General features: G+C 35.3%; 1 protein-coding gene across 1 annotated transcript; it reads right to left on the reverse strand.

The window, feature by feature from the left end:
• Positions 1-390: 390 nt before the first annotated feature.
• On the reverse strand, positions 391-21407 carry wu:fb63a08 (MAM and LDL-receptor class A domain-containing protein 2). Its single transcript, XM_053227727.1, has 34 exons — positions 21206-21407; positions 21009-21049; positions 20754-20843; positions 18811-19055; positions 18432-18510; positions 17661-18064; positions 16634-17192; positions 16127-16323; positions 15533-15913; positions 13829-14115; positions 13385-13650; positions 13036-13113; positions 12811-12948; positions 12331-12587; positions 11827-11980; positions 11387-11524; positions 10921-11177; positions 10483-10567; positions 9831-10130; positions 9374-9630; positions 9013-9097; positions 7954-8187; positions 7434-7690; positions 6927-7011; positions 6275-6574; positions 5818-6074; positions 5457-5541; positions 4402-4635; positions 3882-4138; positions 3208-3292; positions 2016-2249; positions 1498-1754; positions 1294-1378; positions 391-839 (listed from the first exon to the last, which is right to left on the reverse strand). The coding sequence occupies exons 1-34, from the start codon at positions 21277-21279 to the stop codon at positions 787-789; spliced, it is 6795 nt and encodes a 2264-aa protein (XP_053083702.1). The 5' UTR covers positions 21280-21407; the 3' UTR covers positions 391-786.
• Between the last annotated feature and the right edge of the window lie 1299 nt (positions 21408-22706).

The raw sequence follows: 22706 nt of genomic DNA on the forward strand, positions 1-22706 counted from the left end.
GTAATCAAAACTATAAAATGTAATCTATAAGAAAGAATTGCAGATGGGAAAGAAGTCTGCACCTCAATCTCACACTGCTTTTGGTTACTGGCAGTTAATTAGTGCACATTACAACAAGAAACCAAGGAACATGAGCAAATAGTATCTAAATATAAGGAACTATTGAAAGCTATTACTCTATATGCCTGAATTATCTAACTTCCACACTAATAGCAGTCATGATACAAATTGGCTAAGTAAATGCAGATTGTAAATAGATACCAAGTCACATGCACTGTTTGTACATTGAAGGAGACATTGTGAATGCATGCATGTGTACGAACATAAAATAGACAAATAAAATGTAGCAGTTTATGTAGAAATGTAGAAAGGAATATATCAAGCAATCATTCACCATCTGTTAGAGTTTATATTTTATTCAACTGCTTAAAAAGTACTGAATAGAAAGTACAGACTTCCCTTTGAAATGTAGTGAGTAAAAGTAAAAAAAAATTATCACGTGAAAGAAAAACTCATATAAAGTGCAGTTACTTGAACAGAGGTACAGTAACAAAATAATTGTACTTTGTTAGATAATCTAACAGCAAAACAATCATAGATTCATCAATATCAGTGATTAGTTAGGCAAGACTGGTAACTTAAGCCAAATGTCCAGATTGTTAGGAGACTGAGAGAGATGGTATGTTATGGCTCAGGTGCTGAAGTTTGTGAAAGGATGGCAAACTGCGACTGTAGTGGTTTATTTAAGAGGCAGTGAAGTTGCAGATCTGTTGCTGACCGTAGAGATTACTGTTGAGTAACGTCAGGTATAGGTGAACCAACCAAATGTTTCATTAAATCTAGATGGAAAAAAATGATCAATAATACATTTACTACTTATTTAAAATATATTTTATACTAGTAATAATTGTCAAATTTTAATATAATTCAGATGCAAACTCATTTAATTTACAATAGTGACGAGCATGCTCAAAATACAACAATTGACAAATAATGTAAGTAAAAAAAAAAAAAATATATATATATATATATATATATATATATATATATATATATATATATATATATATATATATAATTAAGCAATGGAAACAAACCAAGAAACTAAACAAGCAAAAATAATTCTTGAAATTTTTTTTATCTAATTTTATTTATTTGAATATGAAGGTATCAGTACATGTCAGAATGTGTTAGTTATTAAACAGTAATTGTTTTAATAACATCAAAAATGTCAGCAACTTGCTGTTTTTATAAGCCTTGTACTAGACTTGACAGTTTATAGGAGAAAAATACCTGCACAGGTTCCTCTGTGGAAAAAGATGTCATCCACAGCCACATCTGACCTAGCATTGTGTCCTCGGCGTCCTTCAAATAAAATCTAAAAGCAAAACAAATTTGTAGGTTCATTGATCTCACATGATATGTAACATGTAAAGATTTTTCAGTTAGCTGGATATGTTGCCAATTGTAAGTAATAACATTCCTGAACAGACTGACCCTGAATTTGTCTTGGGGCTTGATGTCCACAAGAGCCTGATGCCAGACGTTCCCCTGGTCTTCTCTCGTTCTCCAGACCTCCTGGGCCACATTCCCATGCAACAGGTATACACTCAGACCCATAGTCCAGCTGGAGCCGTATATATGGTACCAGAACTGCAGACACTGGGGTTGCACATCAGAGCATTCCTCACTGAGGAGACGTGCTGTGTCTCCATGAGTGGCGCTGTCACCCTCAATGTACAGGTAGTAACCAGCTGGTGATGGAGAGGTGGAAGAAGAATATGGGTTACAGATATTGATACTGAATGTATCATGCTTTTTTATATTATAGTCCAAATACAATAGTGTTCCACATGAAATGGTAAACAAATACCACTTTATACCTCTCAAAATTTATGCAAAATGTACACTATAACGATTTGGGGAAACAGTCCCAACTCTGATCAAGTATCTTTTAAAATTTCAATATCATTTAATAATTTGAAGTTATTAAATAAATAAATGAGAATGCTTACTTCCTGTTGTGTGATCAGATGAGGGGCCAGTCATTGCTGTAGAAGTGGGACCTCTGTGTCTCGTCCAGTCAAAAACGTCAGTCGCCAACTGACTCCATGTGCACAGGTTGTTGTCAAAATTGCAGTCGAATGTGCACACAGGTGAGAATGCAGATTTTGTAGTGGGGCTGGTGACTGTAGGGATTAGTGTCGGCTTTCCAGGTGCAGGTGAAATAGTCTGATGGTTTACTAAATCTATAGTGCAAAAAATTATAGCATGAATCAAAATAATAATAATAAGTGTTATTATCGCACTGCAAAAAATGACATTTTAGCAAGGGAACGTATATTGAATATAGTGATATTCATGTAGTATTTCCTATTATATTGATACAGTACACCAAATATAATATGATTGAGGCTATTTCTAGATTTTTTTTTGGCTACGTTCAAGCTTTAAATTTCTTATTCTATTGGCAGATATTTTTGCTTGTTTCAGAAATAAATGCTTAAAAGGGACAAAATTGTTTGTAAATACAACAAAATTATTTAAAGCTTGAAATTAGTGAAAATAAGTTTAATTAACTTAAATTTGGTTTATTGTAATCATACAACACAAAAATAGATAAATTAACTAAGTAAATTAATAAATAACTTTCAAAATATTTTCACTTGCTAAGATGCCATTTTTTTAGGGTAGTCAGCTTTATCTTCACTATCAAATTTTGAGTCAGTGTTGTCATATCATACTAATGTAATGTAATTTAATTTAAACTGGTGAAACATTGCAGGTTGAAAATAATTAACACTTAGATGAAAAGAGCAAAAATAAATAACTAATTAGAAAGTCTGGTTCCATTTTTTACATATTTTTAAACATTTAATAAAGTAAATCTAGAAACTTAACATTGCTTTGCTTTGTCCTTCTGGTGGAACCTGTAAAGATTCTACATAGAACCATGCTAAATCAGGTTTCCCACATAGATAACATTACACATAAAATCTTTTTAGAAACTTAGGATCACTAACCAATCAAAAAAACCCTTGGAGAACTCTTTTTCTAAGAGTCCAGTTATTGCAATTTTATTATCATCTTCTCCAAACTAACATAAAAGTGAAAAACACTTTAAGTGAAATGGTGTTTATAAGAAGCTTTTACTCAGATTAACCCCAAACGTGAACATTGATATAGTTTATATAAATAAAAAAGCACCTGCACAGGGTCCTCTGTGTATAGAGACGTCATCCAGGGCCACATCTGACGTAACACTGGCTCCTCTGCGTCCTTCAAATAAAATCTAAAAATAAGACAAATTGTCATGTTTACTGATGTCAGAGCTTGTTAACCAGACAAAACTAATCAGTTATCTGGATTAAGTTAACAATATGTAACATAAGTTAACAATAGGTCCCTTGTCTCTTCTTGTAAGGGACAGCCTTGACATTTTCCTTAACTTTGCAATCTACAATAATAATTTATTCATAATATTTCCAGTATGGACTGTTAAAAAAATTGTCTATTTGAAAGATACAAAAAACATTAATATAAACAAGCACAAACATGGCAATTAATTTATTCATTGTCTCTTTGTGGACATCTGGGACTTGTATCCTAATTTATATTTTTATTTGTGAAATCTCGAGTCTTAAATTACTCTCCATGCCTCTTACATTTCAGAATGTAAACATTTTAATATGGGATGTTTTAGGACCATAAATAATAGTAGCGCAGCATTTTATTTTCCTAAGCACCTTTAATATTGTTTATTACTGTTGTTTATTGATGTACTCTGTTTTAATTATATTAATGGATAGACAAAGAGACACAGTACCTGAATACAAACAAATACCAGAGTTGTAATTAATACCATTTTTGAACAGACTGACCCTGAATTTGCCACGGGGTGTGATGTCTACTATAGCCTGATGCCAGACGTTCCCCTGGTTTTCTCTCGTTCTCCAGACCTCCTGGGCCACATTCCCATGCAACAGGTATACACTCAGACCCATAGTCCAGCTGGAGCCGTACATATGGTACCAGAACTGCAGACACTGGGGTTGCACATCAAAGCATTCCTCACTGAGGAGACGTGCTGTGTCTCCATGAGTGGCACTGTCACCCTCAATGTACAGGTAGTAACCAGCTGGTGATGGAGAGGTGGAAGAAGAATATGGGTTAGAGATATGGATACTGAATTTATTATGCTTTTTTATATTATAGTCCAAATACAATAGTGTTCCACATGAAATGGTAAATAAATGCCACTTTATACCTCTCAAAATTTATGCAAAATGTACACTACAATGATCTGGGGAAACAGTCCGAAACTCTCTTCAAGTATTTGTTTCAAATTTCAATATCATTTAATAATTTGAAGTTATTAAATAAATAAATGAGGATGCTTACTTCCTGTTGTGTGATCAGATGAGGGGCCAGTCATTGCTGTAGAAGTGGGACCGCTGTGTCTCGTCCAGTCAAAAACGTCAGTCGCCAACTGACTCCATGTGCACAGGTTGTTGTCAAAATTGCAGTCGAATGTGCACACAGGTGAGAATGCAGATTTTGTAGTGGGGCTGGTGACTGTAGGGATTAGTGTCGGCTTTCCAGGTGCAGGTGAAATAGTCTGATGGTTTACTAAATCTATAGTGCACAAAAATGATGATAGCAGGAATCAAAATAATAGTAAGAACTTTTATTATGACACTGCAAAATGACATTTTGGCAAGGGAAAGTATCTTGAATAAAGTCATATTCATATAGTGTTTCCTATGATTACAGTAATCCAAATATAAGATTATTAATTTATTTCTAGACATTTTTTTTAAAATAATTTTAAGCTTTAAATTGTCAGATATTTTTGCTTATTTTTAAAAATACTGTACAGTAAATGCTTAAAATGAACAAAACTGTCTCTCATTACAAGACTATTTCAAGATTGAAATTAGTAAAAAATGTCTAGAAATATGTTTAATAATCTAATATTTGGTTTATTATAATCATATAACACAAAAAATTAGATAAATGTAACTATTTCCAAGATATTTTCACTTGCTGTCATTTTTTGAAAGTTTATTTCACCTTACCTTCACTATCAATTATTTTGCGTCAGTTTCATTTTATCATATCATACTAATTCCATGTAATTTAATTTAAACTGGTGTCACAATTCATGTTGAAAATAATGATTTAACAAACATTGTTAGATGATGACAGCAAAAATAAATAACTAATTAGAAAATGTGATTCCATTTTTTATATTTTCTTTTAAAAACATTTAATAAAGTAAAACTAGAAACTCTGAAGAACCATTGGAGAACTCTTTTTCTAAGAGTGCAGTTATTGCAAATTTATTGTCATCTTCTCCAAAACTAACATTAAGTGACTTGGTGTTTATATGAAGCCTTTACTGGATTTGACCCCAATCTTGAACACTGATATGGTTTATCTAAATAAAAAAGCACCTGCACAGGGTCCTCTGTGTATAGAGACGTCATCCAGAGCCACATCTGACGTAACACTGGCTCCTCTGCGTCCTTCAAATAAAATCTAAAAATAAGACAAATTTTCAGGTTTACTGATGTCAGAGCTTGTTAACCAGACAAAACTAATCAGTTATCTGGATTAAGGTAACAATATGCAAAATGTCCCTTGTCTCTTCTTGTAAAGGAAAGTCTTGACATTTCTTAACTCTTCAATCTTCATTAATAATATATTCATAATATTTTCAGTATAGAGTGTTACAAAACATTTTCATTCCAGAGATAGAACAAACATTAATATAAACATGTACAAACATTGCAATTAATATGTTGTTAAACTGACCCTGAATTTGTCATGAGGCCTGATGTCCACTAGAGCCTGATGCCAGACGTTCCCCTGGTTTTCTCTCTTTCTCCAGACCTCCTGGGCCACATTCCCATGCAATAAGTAGACAGTCAGACCCATAGTCCAGCTGGAGCCGTACATATGGTACCAGAACTGCAGACACTGGGGTTGCACATCATAGCATTCCTCACTGAGGAGACGTGCTGTGTCTCCATGAGTGGCGCTGTCACCCTCAATGTACAGGTAGTAACCAGCTGATGATAGTGACATGGAGAAAGAGGGGGAGGGACAGATATAAATTTTAGGTTTGGCATGAGTTCACTGTGTTAAATGCAAAATAAAATAACTTCTGAATATACACAGCTTGCTTCTGACTAACAGTTGTGTCCCACTTTGCTTGTTAGCAAAGTAAACTACTATTAGCACTATACAAAAAGTAAATTAGGATGCTAACTTCCTGTTGTGTGATCAGAGGAGGGACCAGTCATTGATGTAGGGGTGGAGCCTCGTTGTCTCGTCCAATCAAAAACATCAGCCAATAACTGGGTCCATGTGCACAAATTGTAGTCAAAATTGCAGTTCATTCTGCAACCAGATGAGAAATTAGATTTCACTGGTGCAGGGTCGTTTCTATGAACAGGGGCGACTACGGTGGTTTTTGTAGGTGGCTGTGGAGGTGTAGCTCCACTGATGACCGTAGAGATTACGTTTGACATCTCGGGTACAGGTGAACCAATCAGATCTTTCAGTAAACCTGTATAGCAAAAATATCATTAATAGAAATAATAATTATAATAATACGATCTGTAGTCATTGTATATTTTGTCTTTATAAATCTTATCAATGACGTCATAGAATTTTAAAAGCTGTTGAATTCCAACATAAGTATAATGAAGAAAATAATTTAACACCATTAATATTAAAAACAAAGAGTATTAACAATAATGCAACAAAAAAAATGTTCTTCAATTGTTGAGATTTGGATGAAGAAATCTGTTATTTTAATTAACAGAAAACTTTAAGTGACTTGCTGTTCATGTGGAGCTTTTACTTGTTGGACCTCTAACCCTGAAACTTGATGTAGTTTATAGTACAAACAAAAGCACCTGCACAGGGTCCTCTCTGTAAAGAGACGTCGTCCAGAGCAACATCTGACCTAGAATTGGCTCCTCTGCGTCCTTCAAATAAAATCTACAAGCAAATCACAATTGTTAGTTTCATTAATGCCAGATGTTTTTCACCAGGCAGCGCTTCTCAGCTACTCGGAGGACTTAAGTGATAAATAAAGACTTTTTAATTCATTCATTGTCTCTTTGTGGACATCTAGGACTTGTATCTGAATTTATATTTTTAATTTGTGAAATCTTGATTCTTAAATTATTCTCCATGCCTCTTACATTTCAGAATGTAAACATTTTAGTACAGTATGTTTCAGAACCATAAATAATAGTAGCGCAGCATTTTATTTTCTTAAACACCTTTAATATTGTTTATTACTGTTGTTTATTGATGTTCTCTGTTTTAATTATATTAATGTATAGTCTAAGAGACACAGTACGTGAATACAAACAAATACCAGAGTTGTAATTAATAACATTTCTGAACAGACTGACCCTGAATTTGCCACGGGGTGTGATGTCCACTAGAGCCTGATGCCAGACGTTCCCCTGGTTTTCTCTTGTTCTCCAGACCTCCTGGGCCACATTCCCATGCAACAGGTATACACTCAGACCCATAGTCCAGCTGGAGCCGTACATATGGTACCAGAACTGCAGACACTGGGGTTGCACATCAGAGCATTCCTCACTGAGGAGACGTGCTGTGTCTCCATGAGTGGCGCTGTCACCCTCAATGTACAGGTAGTAACCAGCTGGTGATGGAGAGGCGGAAGAAGAATATGGGTTACAGATATGGATACTGAATTTATTATGCTTTTTTATATTATAATCCAAATACAATAGTGTTCCACATGAAATGGTAAATAAATGCCACTTTATACCTCTCAAAATTTAGGCAAAATGTACACTATAATGATTTGGGGAAACAGTCCGAAACTCTCTTCAAGTATTTGTTTCAAATTTCAATATCATTTAATAATTTGAAGTTATTAAATAAATAAATGAGGATGCTTACTTCCTGTTGTGTGATCAGATGAGGGGCCAGTCATTGCTGTAGAAGTGGGACCGCTGTGTCTCGTCCAGTCAAAAACGTCAGTCGCCAACTGACTCCATGTGCACAGGTTGTTGTCAAAATTGCAGTCGAATGTGCACACAGGTGAGAATGCAGATTTTGTAGTGGGGCTGGTGACTGTAGGGATTAGTGTCGGCTTTCCAGGTGCAGGTGAAATAGTCTGATGGTTTACTAAATCTATAGTGCACAAAAATGATGATAGCAGGAATCAAAATAATAGTAAGAACTTTTATTATGACACTGCAAAATGACATTTTAGCAAGGGAAAGTATCTTGAATAAAGTCATATTCATATAGTGTTTCCTATGATTACAGTAATCCAAATATAAGATTATTAATTTATTTCTAGACATTTTTTTAAAAATAATTTTAAGCTTTAAATTGTCAGATATTTTTGCTTATTTTTAAAAATACTGTACAGTAAATGCTTAAAATGAACAAAACTGTCTCTCATTACAAGACTATTTCAAGATTGAAATTAGTAAAAAATGTCTAGAAATATGTTTAATAATCTAATATTTGGTTTATTATAATCATATAACACAAAAAATTAGATAAATGTAACTATTTCCAAGATATTTTCACTTGCTGTCATTTTTTGAAAGTTTATTTCACCTTACCTTCACTATCAATTATTTTGCGTCAGTTTCATTTTATCATATCATACTAATTCCATGTAATTTAATTTAAACTGGTGTCACAATTCATGTTGAAAATAATGATTTAACAAACACTGTTAGATGATAACAAAATAAATAACTAATTAGAAAATGTGATTCCATTTTTTTATATTTTCTTTTAAAAACATTTAATAAGATAAAACTAGAAACTCTGAAGAACCATTGGAGAACTCTTTTTCTAAGAGTGCAGTTATTGCAAATTTATTAACATCTTCTCAAAACTAACGTGAAAACTTTAAGTGACTTGGTGTTTATATGAAGCCTTTACTGGATTTGACCCCAATATTGAACACTGATATGGTTTATCTAAATAAAAAAGCACCTGCACAGGGTCCTCTGTGTATAGAGACGTCATCCAGAGCCACATCTGACGTAACACTGGCTCCTCTGCGTCCTTCAAATAAAATCTAAAAATGAGACAAATTTTCAGGTTTACTGATGTCAGAGCTTGTTAACCAGACAAAACTAATCAGTTATCTGGATTAAGGTAACAATATGTAAAATGTCCCTTGTATCTTTTTGTAAGGGAAAGTCTTGACATTTCTTAACTCTTCAATCTTCATTAATAATATATTCATAATATTTTCAGTATAGAGTGTTACAAAACATTTTCATTCCAGAGATAGAACAAACATTAATATAAACATGTACAAACATTGCAATTAATATGTTGCTAAACTGACCCTGAATTTGTCATGAGGCCTGATGTCCACTAGAGCCTGATGCCAGACGTTCCCCTGGTTTTCTCTCTTTCTCCAGACCTCCTGGGCCACATTCCCATGCAATAAGTAGACAGTCAGACCCATAGTCCAGCTGGAGCCGTACATATGGTACCAGAACTGCAGACACTGGGGTTGCACATCAGAGCATTCCTCACTGAGGAGACGTGCTGTGTCTCCATGAGTGGCGCTGTCACCCTCAATGTACAGGTAGTAACCAGCTGATGATAGTGACATGGAGAAAGAGGGGGAGGGACAGATATAAATTTTAGGTTTGGCATGAGTTGACTGTGTTAAATGCAAAATAAAATAACTTTTGAATATACACAACGTGCTTCTGACTAACAGTTGTGTCCCACTTTGCTTGTTAGCAAAGTAAACTACTATTAGCACTATACAAAAAGTAAATTATTATGCTAACTTCCTGTTGTGTGATCAGAGGAGGGACCAGTCATTGATGTAGGGGTGGAGCCTCGTTGTCTCGTCCAATCAAAAACATCAGCCAATAACTGGGTCCATGTGCACAAATTGTAGTCAAAATTGCAGTTCATTCTGCAACCAGATGAGAAATTAGATTTCACTGGTGCAGGGTCGTTTCTATGAACAGGGGCGACTACGGTGGTTTTTGTAGGTGGCTGTGGAGGTGTAGCTCCACTGATGACTGTAGAAATTACGTTTGACATCTCGGGTACAGGTGAACCAATCAGATCTTTCAGTAAACCTGTATAGCAAAAATATCATTAATAGAAATAATAATTATAATAATATGATCTGTAGTCATTGTATATTTTGTCTTTATAAACCTTATCAATGACGTCATAGAATTTTAAAAGCTGTTGAATTCCAACATAAGTATAATGAAGAAAATAATTTAACACCATTAATATTAAAAACAAAGAGTATTAACAATAATGCAACAAAAAAAATGTTCTTCCATTGTTGAGATTTGGATGAAGAAATCTGTTATTTTAATTAACAGAAAACTTTAAGTGACTTGCTGTTCATGTGGAGCTTTTACTTGTTGGACCTCTAACCCTGAAACTTGATGTAGTTTATAGTACAAACAAAAGCACCTGCACAGGGTCCTCTGTGTAAAGAGACGTCGTCCAAAGCAACATCTGACCTAGAATTGGCTCCTCTGCGTCCTTCAAATAAAATCTACAAGCAAATCACAATTGTTAGTTTCATTAGATTCTTAAATTATTCTCCATGCCTCTTACATTTCAGAATGTAAACATTTTAGTACAGTATGTTTCAGAACCATAATAATGTCAGAGCTTGTTAACCAGACAAAACTAATCAGTTATCTGGATTAAGTTAACAATATATAAAATGTCTCTTGTCTCTTTTTATAAGGGACAACCTTGACATTTACCTTAAATCTGCAATCTTCATTAATAACGTATTCATATTTTCAGCATATACTGTTATGAAAATGTTAATTCAAGAGTTAGAACAAATATTAATACAAACATGCACAAACATTGCACGTAAAATATTATTAAACTGACCCTGAATTTGTCATGGGGCCTGATGTCCACTAGAGCCTGATGCCAGGCATTCCCCTGGTTTTCTCTCTTTCTCCAGACCTCCTGGGCCACATTCCCATACAATAAGTAGACAGTCAGACCCATAGTCCAGCTGGAGCCGTACATATGGTACCAGAACTGCAGACACTGGGGTTGCACATCAGGGCATTCCTGACTGAGGAGACGTGCTGTGTCTCCATGAGTGGCACTGTCACCCTCAATGTACAGGTAGTAACCAGCTGGTGATGGAGAAGTGGAAGAAGAATATGGGTTAGAGATATTGATACTGAATGTATCATGCTTTTTTATAGTATAGTCCAAAAACAATAATGTTCTCTATAAAAGAGAAAGAGGGGGAGGGACAGATATAATTTTTTTTGGTAACGATTTGCATATGTGCTAATTTCAATGATCCTCAGTTACATTAAAAGTAAATTAGGAAGCTTACTTCCTGTTGTGTGATCAGACAAGGGCCCAGTCATTGATGTAGGGGTGGGACCACTGTGTCTTGTCCAATCGAAAACATCAGTCAACAGTTGATTCCATGTGCAAAGATTGTTGTCAAAATTGCAGTTCATTTCGCACACTGTCAAAATAGTAAATTCATTATTGAAACAATTTCACATACTACACATACAACATATAACAAAAATTTGAAACAGTAAAATCAAATGCCGATTCTCGTATTGAAAATTGTCAACACAGTGTATCAATGTACTGCCTAAGAACTAGAAAGACTATGCACCAGTTCCATAGTATTGTTAATTTCTAATTAAAAAATTTAAAAATTTTTTACATGTATTTTATATTGCCATTTCTCTGAAACACATTAGTTCAATGAATTGATTCTTTTTTAAAGAATGAGGATAGGTTTAGTTCAGACTTTACCTGGGGTAGTAATAGACAGGTCTCCACTGGTTGGTGATGGTTCCTCAGGTTCAGGCATCACGCTAACTTCTGCACATTTTCCATGTACTATGGTAACATCATCCCATGCCATATCTGATTGAGCATTTGAACCCCTAATGCCTTCCACAATAATCTGAAACAATTTATGTAAATGTATTTGATATGAATCTTCCCAGATACACATATATGAAAACATGAAACCTCTTTAGGATTAGATTCATGCCACATTACTTAAGTTGTTAAAAACATTGCTTAGGAGTTTAGTTGCATGTAATATTTATTTTATCATAATACTGTAAATAAATTGATCCAATTTACTAATTTTTATTAATAGGAAATTCTATCAGTTTCCTATTAACTAGGAACAGGAACGTAAATGGAAATGTCAACGATAGATATAAAATATCCATGGATTAAAAATCTATTGTCGTAACTCATTAATTATAGTTTTACATGCCTAGATTTTGCATGTCCTATATGTACCTGGAATGGTCCCATTGGGCTGATCTCAATTTGGGCTAGGTGCCAGCGGTTGCCCTGATTATTAGCTCTAGACCATATTTTGGTGGCATGATTCTCTTCTAGCAGGTAGACATTAAGCAACATGGATGTTGCCCAACCATACATGTGATACCAGAAGGTCATGCACTGGGTGCCCGAAGTATTGCATACTGGACTCATCATACGTGCTGAGTCACCATGGTAGACTCCATCACCCTCAATATACATATAAAAGCCACCTGAAGAGTAGTAAGCAAAAAAATATAACATAATGTAATTAAAGTTTTTTAAAGTGGCTTTAGATTATGCTTTTAATACTTTTATACAGGGAAAGGAAAGATTTCTTTCTTTACCTCGAAAACTATTTTACAAAAATCTTAAACAAGATTTTTGTTAACCATATACTATGCTTTTGCATTTAAATTTATGTCAGACACAAGCATTTTTAGACTGTTCTCTCACTTCCTGTAGTGTGGTCACTGGATGGGCCAGTGAAATTAGAGGGTGTTGATCCAGACCATCTTGTCCAATCAAAACTGTCCTGGATTAACTGTTCCCATCCACATTCATCCTGGTCAAAGTTGCAGCTCCATGAACAACCTGTGTAATCCAATCCATGACCAATTAGTTGCCATGCTGTTAACTCACAGAGAAATGGATGATAGTGTAGACAGACTCATGGCTTACTTGCACTGGAATTTGGGGTGGTGGGTGGTGATGGTGTTGAGGTGCCTGGTTCTGCTGTTGGTGGTGTGGTTGGAATATCTACAGGATAAAAGAGGATGATCAAATTCTGACACAAGAATTGTAATGTCATCATTATTTTAATTCCAAGCTACAAGATTCTTTTAACATTGTTATTTAATTCACTCAAGCTTACATCAAAATTGTCAGATAAAAATATATGGTCGATTTGTATTTAGCATACTTACCACAATTATGTAAATACTATAATCTTTGTAAATAATTCATTGCTTAATCAAACTGGAACAAAGATTTTATTTTAAAAAAAGGATTTATTTAAGGCTACACTCACCACAGACTGTGCCTTTCCACCAGTCTCCCAGAAACACCTCAGACACTTCACAGGCTGCCACATAATTTTGTAGAGATGTACATAGCTGGGTCTGATCCCCCCTTGAGGTGCAATAGTCTTGCACACAGCTGTTCACAAAGATCTGAGGGGGCACGAACCAGTGGCAGGCTTTGAAGTCATCTCCATACAGCTTACTACACTCCTGAAATCCCTTGCTCTCCAGCTCAGGTGAACATTCAGGTTTATTCTGAGAGCCGTTTATACAACTGGATCAAAGAATCAATAAAAGAGAATCTTGTTATTTAATCTTGTTAAAATTATTTTAATTTTACAGCCACTTTGCAGTAATTATATATCCAATATCTGTATTCAGACACATTGTATCCTGAGCCTCAATGTCTTTACAGATATAATCAGGCTTATTTTGAATAAATAGCTGCTTACGGCCAGTCCTTGTCAAGAGTATTCCAACTATTAGCAAAATCATGTGGATATGGGACTATATTGCCTCCAGGTGTCAAGAAGTCATCAAACTGACTTCCAGAGTAGGTTCCACAGAGTCCGCACATCCTGCCCTTGTGTCTCTCGTCTACTTGCACAAAGAGCCGGTCATTTCCATTGAACAGGAACCTCAAACCAAAGTTGGTTTCCACTATCACATATGGACCTGTTTGGGACACACTCACTGAGGTGCTATATGAAAAAGGAAGAGTGATTTGGCTTCCATTCACCTGCATAAAAAAGACAGAATATAGAAATAGTTTAATAGGCTATGGAGCTGTAGCAACATCTTATAAATTATGCATTTAAAATTAAGCTGCTAGTAGTTAATTAATGCAGTGACATTTTATCACAGAAGACAGAAAAGTTAGCAAATGATCATCAAAAGATAAGCTGAAATCTCATTATGAATGAGTTCACTGTGATTTCCACAGTGTTCTTTCAATGCCAACATAATGCTATTACATTACGTTATAATTATTATTATACAACAGTTAGTTGAAGTCCACTTTTTGATTGGACAAGCGGTGTTCCAAGAGTGCTGATATTTAGTATAGCAGAACTGGTACATTTCACTGTTTGTGTCATTCCACTTATCTGTGTTCACAGAATAGAATTCCAAATCCAGCAATAGTTAGTGACATTGAAAGTGTTACTCCACTTACAATGGGCTGTCACTCTGTGCATTACATGGCCACACACAATGTACTTTCTAGCTGTGATGTCTTTGGGAACTATTTCGTTGATGGAGAAAAATTTAAACAAAATATTTGGCCATATTGTGTCTGAAATGTCAGTTAATATTAGTTTCTGAAGTTAGTTTATTGATCTGTTGTATAAAAACAATATCCCACACACAACTGTGCTGTTGTACTGAATATCGGCATGGCTGTGATTACTATGACCTGGTGCCTATAACAGTGCTGATATTCAGCTCATGCAACTAGATAATTCTATACAAAAAAAAAAGGGATATACTTTAGAGATAATAGTGTAACAGTAGTTATATAATTATGCAATATCGCACAAGCAAGTGTGCTATTGCTTAATTATATAACTACTGTTACATTATTATCTATAAAGTATATCCATTTTTGGTGTGTCACAGTGTGTAGAATGATCTAGTTGCATGAAAAAGAGTGCTGTTGTAACCGCAAATAACACATTCATTCTAAACTCATGTTGTCATACACATCTGATAGACAATTCTTTAAATTCAGTGGATAGTAATGTCATTTAGCTGTCATCCAGGCTCTCTGTCCTATGATGAAAAAGGCAAAACAGAAAACACATTTTTTTTTATCTAATCTTGTCATGATTAAAAATCAATATTACTCATACCATGGACTTGTCAACCATGATGTCCCTCCCACAGCAATGCATTATGCCTGGTGTCTGTCCTTTTTCTAGTTTCTAGTTTCTTTTTCTACTTTGTGTCATTCATCTGATTAATGCTGTTAATTTTGCAGTTACTGTTTATTTTCTGTATGATTGGTGTGTATTTACAGGTGTAAATATTGTACTTCACTGTTGTTTTTGACAAATTTAGTTCTTGGTTCTACAATTCTTAATATTACATTATAGCCTAATTCACATGCCACATGCTGGTAACTTTTCTAATAACATAACAAAAATAGCAGTACTCACATAAACCAGCTTGTTCTTTCTGATTGCAAGGTGAAAGCCATCCACCTCCAGAACCACAGAGTTCAGAGATGAAGATGAATAGTTTCTCAGCCCCTCATTCCGCGCTGTTAGTGTGAACTGAATTGCACCAGCGCTACATGTTTTAGCAATGGTGTAGTTGCAGGTTCCCTGGAATGAATAGGCCTTGCCATCGAAGGTGATGTAATGGGGATCACCATAGACACTGCAGGTCACTCGGCTGGAGGGGAAGCATCCTATGGCCCCATTCTCAACTTTACACACTTCATGGGCTAGGCAGGAAGTAGCTGAGCACTGAATATTGCCATGGCCTGCACATGTGCACAGACTTTCACAGTCACCCTCCATAAATGTCTCTCCTCTCTGAATGTTACACAAATGGAAAAGTTGTAACTGCAGTGTTAAAAAAGCAGTCATAACCGCTATAGTATATTCATTATACATGATTTATTTACGATTGTACATGGCTTAAATTGTGCCGTCAAAAAATGTGTGATTTTCGTTCATTTAAGTTCATGCTAGTGCCATATGTGGTACTTGTGTGCTTATCTATTCCTGATGTTTCTCCATATTCACCTCATAGTGCTGTTCATCCACCCAGCACCCACAGTCTTCCACAGGTACACACTTTCCTCCACTTAGCAGGAAACCATCATCACAATCACATCTTTCTTGACAACTTCCACAATCCTCTGCAGCATCTAGGTCAGAACAAGTTGCAGGGCAATCTCTGGAGCAGGCATTAAAGTGGCTGTTAGACCCACAGGCCAGAGCTAGAATAGAACAATTTGAAACCTATGAGTTTTACTGCCATGTTTTGTTTTTTAACTAATATCAGGTTAGGGTTCCTCAACAATTGCATGTCACTAGTAGCAACAAAGTGCATTTAATATATGAAATGGTGTAATTCAGGACTCATCGTTTGACAGAATCATACATTGGGATAATTAGGGATGTTTAAATGGTATGATATTAACTCAATAATTTAAAAAAAATTTAATATATTTATTTATTATTTTTATTTCCAAGCTAAAAATAGGTGTTTTCTTTGTGATGAAGAGGAAGGAAAATATTGAGACATACAACAGTGAGTTGCATTTCTCCAGCCAGTCACAGAAATTCCAGCCTCACTGCAGGACTTTTCAACTGCCTGCAGGACATCACAGAAGGCTTTATGATCTCCTTTAGTAGTACACATCTGAGATATACAGCTCCAGAAGAGGCTTGAAGTGTCAAGAGAAGAAGAGCACTTAGAGAAGGGACCATTTTGGGACAGCAGAACTCCGCAGTACATATTGCTTTCATATTCCAGCTTCTCAGATTCTGAGCACATGCTTGGTACAATGGCCTCTTGGCAGAGGGAATTGGCACTCTTCCACTTCTGCCCCAGAATCTGGGTGTCCTTGACCAGAGATCTGCCTGACATGTTCTTATCATCATCCATTACATTGTTAAAGTTGCCACACATGCCACAGAGTTTGTCTGAGTACTGGATTGGTATGGTTACCTGAAGGGCACCAGATGTGGCAAAAGAAATGGACAGATTGAAGTTTGTCTGAAGCACCACAGCTGGTCCATGGGCACTGATTTTTATTGTGTCTTTATCTAGACTCAGGGGGAGATTCCTCCAAATACCATTTACCTAAAAAAGACAGTAAAGGCAAATTATCTGGTTATTTTTAATTAGGCCACTAGCCTTTAGGAATACTAAACAATACAGACCACTAAACTTGTCTAATAGCCATGTCCATAGAAACAATTTATGACTCATATTGAATAAAATGTCTTTTGTTTTACCTTTTAATGTGATAGCATTTTAAATATACTGTACAATAATAATTATTATTTGTGAAGGTCCACAAATCTCTTAATCACTTAGTTACGAACATTAGTAATATGGTTTAATGGAAGCCCACCATTTCAGGCATTTATTCCAGCCAACAACAGAGCAGCCCATTATACCAAAACATTCTGTTCATTCTTGGGGAGACCTCAGTAGTCCTCAGTAATTAAGTAAGGTTAGGTTGTCAAAGGATACAGCAAATAACTGCATTCCTCCCTGAGTACCATAGTGGTTAGCTGTCCATATAAAAATAGTAAATTCACTCACCATGATTTTTCTTTTCTTTTTTCTCAGCAGAGTCACTCTTAGACTTTGTACGTTCAGATTCACCTGCTGGATTTGGAATTTAGATGATTTGCCTATTTGCTCATTCTTCGCCTCCACTGCAAAGTCCGGAAGCAATCCAGCCTCATCGCACACCTCTGTCAGTACATGGATACAATGACCCATGAAACAGGATTTGACCCCATCAAATGTGGTGTATCGCAGGTCACTCGTTACTTTGCAGGTGCCAGATGCGAATGAGTCACTTGACTGTTTGGACTGAACAGTCTTACTGCAGGGTTGACCATCCCCACAGGCAATTTGGGCACAGGTCAGCTGACTTTCAATACAGGTGCACTGAGTGGATTCATCTGTCCAGAACTGAGTGCCTGGATGGCATTGAGAGTCTGTGGAAGAAACAGTGAAAACAATGGCTTAGCATTATATACAGTTTTCAGTATATATAGTATAAACAACTTCTCTTGGTGGTAAAATTTAGATATTGTAAATGAGCAACAAAACTATTATCTGTGGGTTTAACCATTTGAATAGCTGTTGCATTGTTCTTTATTAGAAATATTAGATTTTCTTTGAATTCTGAGTATATTGTAATAGTCTGGTCCTAATAATAAATTTACAATTAATAGAGTAGAAGATTGCTGCCATGATTACCTGTGCTCACTTCCTCATTGCATAGGATTATAGTGAACTAAATGGGGGGTGGGGGTCCTGCATATGTTAACGGGTGATTAGTATAACCACAGATCCACTCACCACACAGTCCCCGCTGTACTCCAATCCTATCAAAGACAGTTTCTTCCATTCCTTGTTTATGCCTAAGTTCAAAAATAATCTGTAGGCAAAAACAAACATTTTAAAAAGTATATGTAATTTACATTATAACACTGTGACCAGGCTTAAACTTAGCAAAATCAACCATGATTTTTCTGTTTGTCCCATTATAAAAAATACTTTCTGTTTTTTTTAACAGAAACTCTGTTCTAGAATAAACTCTTAAATATTCTGAGGCAACGCAGAATATTAATACTTCACAAAATAAACCTATTAGAAATTTTTCCTTTTCATAAAGCTAGCAAATAACTTAAAATGCTCTGTGCAATAGTGAGGGTTTAAAAAAAATAATTCATTGTACCTTCACAGAAATCTCTGAGTAACTCAGCGGAATGAGCACCTGCCTCCAGGTGTGGACTTCAGTGTGCAGAGAACTCCATATTTGTGTTAGGAGATCATTATCACTTAGCAGGACTCTCAGTTCTGAGCTTTCATGCCCTGGTTTGTAATACCAGAATTCAAGACACGAGTCTCCAGAGAGATACAGAACCTCACTCTTTAACCAAGATTCAGGGCTCATTGGATCTCTTGAGAGGTAGAATTTCTCTGAAGTGTGAACAGAACAGTGAAGTGAACAGAATGAACAATGTTTGTTAGATAACTATAATGATTTCTGTGTTTCTGTCAAATAAGACTCATTATTGTATCTTTTTATTTGAACATTTTTCAAAGTAGCACTGTTTCCTTTTCATTTTCTGTTTGGATATAATTATAAATAATAATTTATAAATTGAATTATAAAGTAAAGTATTGGAAATATTTTGTTTTGGATTTAACCCTAACCTGATATGTAAAACGTAGCACCATAAATATTTTACCGTATTACAGTGGTATTTTAAAATTTAGGATTTTTACAATTTGATTTACACAACATTGGAAGGCGGGAAAAAATTGCCCACTCTATTTGGCAATATTTCACAAGCTCTGCCAGATTTGAACCATGTGAACAGCAATTTTTTTCATCTTGCCACAGGTTTTCAATCAGATTGATGTTTGGTTTTTGACTACCACATTCAGGTTTTTGGTTTTGAACCACACCAGTACAAGTACGCTTGGCAGTATGCTTGTGGTTGTTTTCCTGTTGTAAGGTGAACCTCCAACACTGGGATTTCCTTGTATTGACCAGTTTTCCAGTCCCAGCTGATGAAAGTCATCTCCACATAGGGTGTATCGCAATGCAATCTGTATCTGACCATGGCCTAGACTTGTTCTGCATGTGCATAATGTTCTGCAGAATATTATGATATATAATACCTGGACTTCTACAGTTCCTCAGCTACATCATACGAGTTCATATTCATACGAGTTCACCACATAATTGGCTTCTGTCAGCTGCCTCTATGATTAAGGACTTGCTCATAGCCATCATGGCCCATTCAGACCGTGCAAACCTCATGTAATAACAAAACAAAATTGTTCCCTTATCGAAACTTCCGTCATACTCCCAAGCAACACAGAAAGCTCTCCTGTGTTTACTCCTGTGTTTACCAGGTAAACTGTCTATCCTGCAAAGAATCCAACTCAAGTGGTGTTCAGTTGACAGTTCTCTCACTCTCTTTACCTGAGTTTCCAAACCATATCTGTGGCATATGCACAAATAACAGAGTTTTACTTCCTGAGACCGAATAATTATGACTGCAAGGCCCTCATCGAGGGACTGCTCGGTATTCCACACCTGTGGTGGGCCCACAAAATGGCTCCATGTTGCCATTTTAGGGTGAACCCAACCGAATTACGTGGGTGGCCACCACATGAGCAACTACATGAACTATATTCATAAACATTTCCTAATTTTCAAATTTGGAATGACTATTTATAATTTCTTAATTATCAATGATCCAATAATATAGTATACACACAAAAGCAACAACATGTGTCATTTATAAACAGTTATTATTTTAATCAGAATGACTAATAATATGTTCTTCACTATTAAATGATAATACTGTATATACACATTAACAATGACATGAATTTTTTTATAAACATTTCATTGCCAAATTCTGAATACCTAACGATTTGTTCATATCTATTAATCATGTGGAAGTTATTACCTAATCTATTAATCACTCCATGTGATTAATAGATTGGGTAATAACCAGATTCTAAAAGCAACTTTCTAAGCTCATTAAATTATATGAAGTAGTTGCTAACATGTTAGTGTCATGCAGTGTGTCTTGATCTGCACAGTGAGTATGGAAATATATAGCATTTGTCAAAAGTTTTTCTGCAAAGAAATTTTACCATGTCCTGCTTGGCTTCTGATTAACCCCTGTGCACTCCAGTCACAGAATGGAGACTGATCACTATCAAAATCACACTTTGTAATATAATCTGAAACAAATACAAGCAGTGGAGAAAAAAATTAAAAGATGAAGAGAAGAACAAATCAGGACTGACTTTTTTCCTGTTAAAAAATTCACCAAGTCAGCGATACTACAGTGAACTTAAGACAGATATCAGACAGCAAAAAACAAAGTATAAAGGTTGAATTCTAACCTGCATTTGGCCCCCAGTCAGGAAGATTAATTGAAGGCTTACTGTGGAAATATATATATATGTATATATATAAATACACACACATACGTATATATATAATTATCAATGTTTAATAATTATTATTAAATTATTGTATATCATATATAAATAATTATATATAACATGATATAACATTATCATATATAAAAGAATCATACCTTAATGAAGCTTCAGTGATCATCACAAATATGCAGATTATTAACAGAAGGCAAAGCCACTTATGCCTTGCCATTATATCCCTTTTTAGAAGTTTACTGCCTCTACCTTAAGAATCAGCAGTGGTAGTTGTGGTTTTCTGCTATCTTACTCTTACTGTTGTGTTTGGTAGTCTTTCAAAGCAATTTATCCTGTCAACTGAGAGAGAGGTGTGTTGGGGCAAGGCTTAAGAACCAAGGAGGATCCTGAAGGCGACATGGATTGGCCAATTCTGACGACATGGATTGGCCAATACTTACGGTAAAAAAGGAATGATCACACTGGTAATTGTTTCTCTGAACTCTTATCTGCATGTCATGTATTGTAATTAGGCTCATGTCTACACTGGCAAAAGGGTAGTTTATAACACCTCTGGTTATGATCATGCTGTTAAGTTCTTATCAGACTATGACTCATGTTTGTGCACTCAGGTTGATTTACATTAACTTATATTTGCTCTGAATGTGCTGCTGCTATGTTATTGTCATATTTTTCTGTGGATTCATTGACGTAAATTATCACCTGTATAATTTGTCTTATTGCATGACAGTTACTAGAGAATGTCTTTCAAATAGTTTTAAAGGTTATAAAACAATGCTAAAACACAGGACATATTTTTTTTCTTATTTTGGAGATGTCAATAAAACATGTTTAATACTTAACTCAGACGCCCATGTGCCAATAAACTGTGGAGGCAAATGCAATCTAAATGCAATCAGTAGATGCTTCGGGGGAACGAGAGAGTCAGTAACTATAATCATGGCTATATAGTGTTGTCTAGCTCACTTTCACTGTAAGCAGTAATGTTAATGCTGGTGGTGTTGACATCAGCAGCAGTCTCAATAGCATGCTTGCCACAATTACCATTTCATTATTCTTAGTAACAGTGCTTGCTTCTCTACTTCTCTATTGGTTAAAAATAGAGTTGATATTGCTGGTACATCTCCATTTCTATCTTTTGTTTTTAAACTTAGCAACTCGGTTACTCCACTTTCATTCCATTTTCAAATTTTCCAGGCATTACACAAATATAATAGCTAAGGAGAAGATGCCTAGATATCCATGTTCCATGACTGGTCTAGAGGTCATAATTAGAAAAATGAAAACCAATTTTTAATGAATTAAATTTTTTTAAAAATTTTTTAATGAATCAAATGTACAGCAGGTATGGTTGGTTAGAAAAATTGGTTTAAAAAATAATAAACTGTTCACTTGAAAACAATAGGCTACACCTAGAGGCCCTTGGACTTAGATTTACATTTGCATTTATGGCATTTGACAGACGCCCTTATCCAGAGCGACTTACAAAAGTTCTTTGAAGTCTCTATCAATAAATACATTCTGATACTGGTTTGCGGAGGTAATATAGTAACAAGCTAACCTAAGAATTTTAGGAAGAGGTAAGTTTTTAGACGTCATTTGAAGACTGCCAATGACTGAGCTGTTCGGACATCTAGGTGAAGT

This window comes from Pangasianodon hypophthalmus, chromosome 21, assembly GCF_027358585.1.
Source record: "Pangasianodon hypophthalmus isolate fPanHyp1 chromosome 21, fPanHyp1.pri, whole genome shotgun sequence".
Lineage (NCBI taxonomy): Eukaryota > Metazoa > Chordata > Actinopteri > Siluriformes > Pangasiidae > Pangasianodon > Pangasianodon hypophthalmus.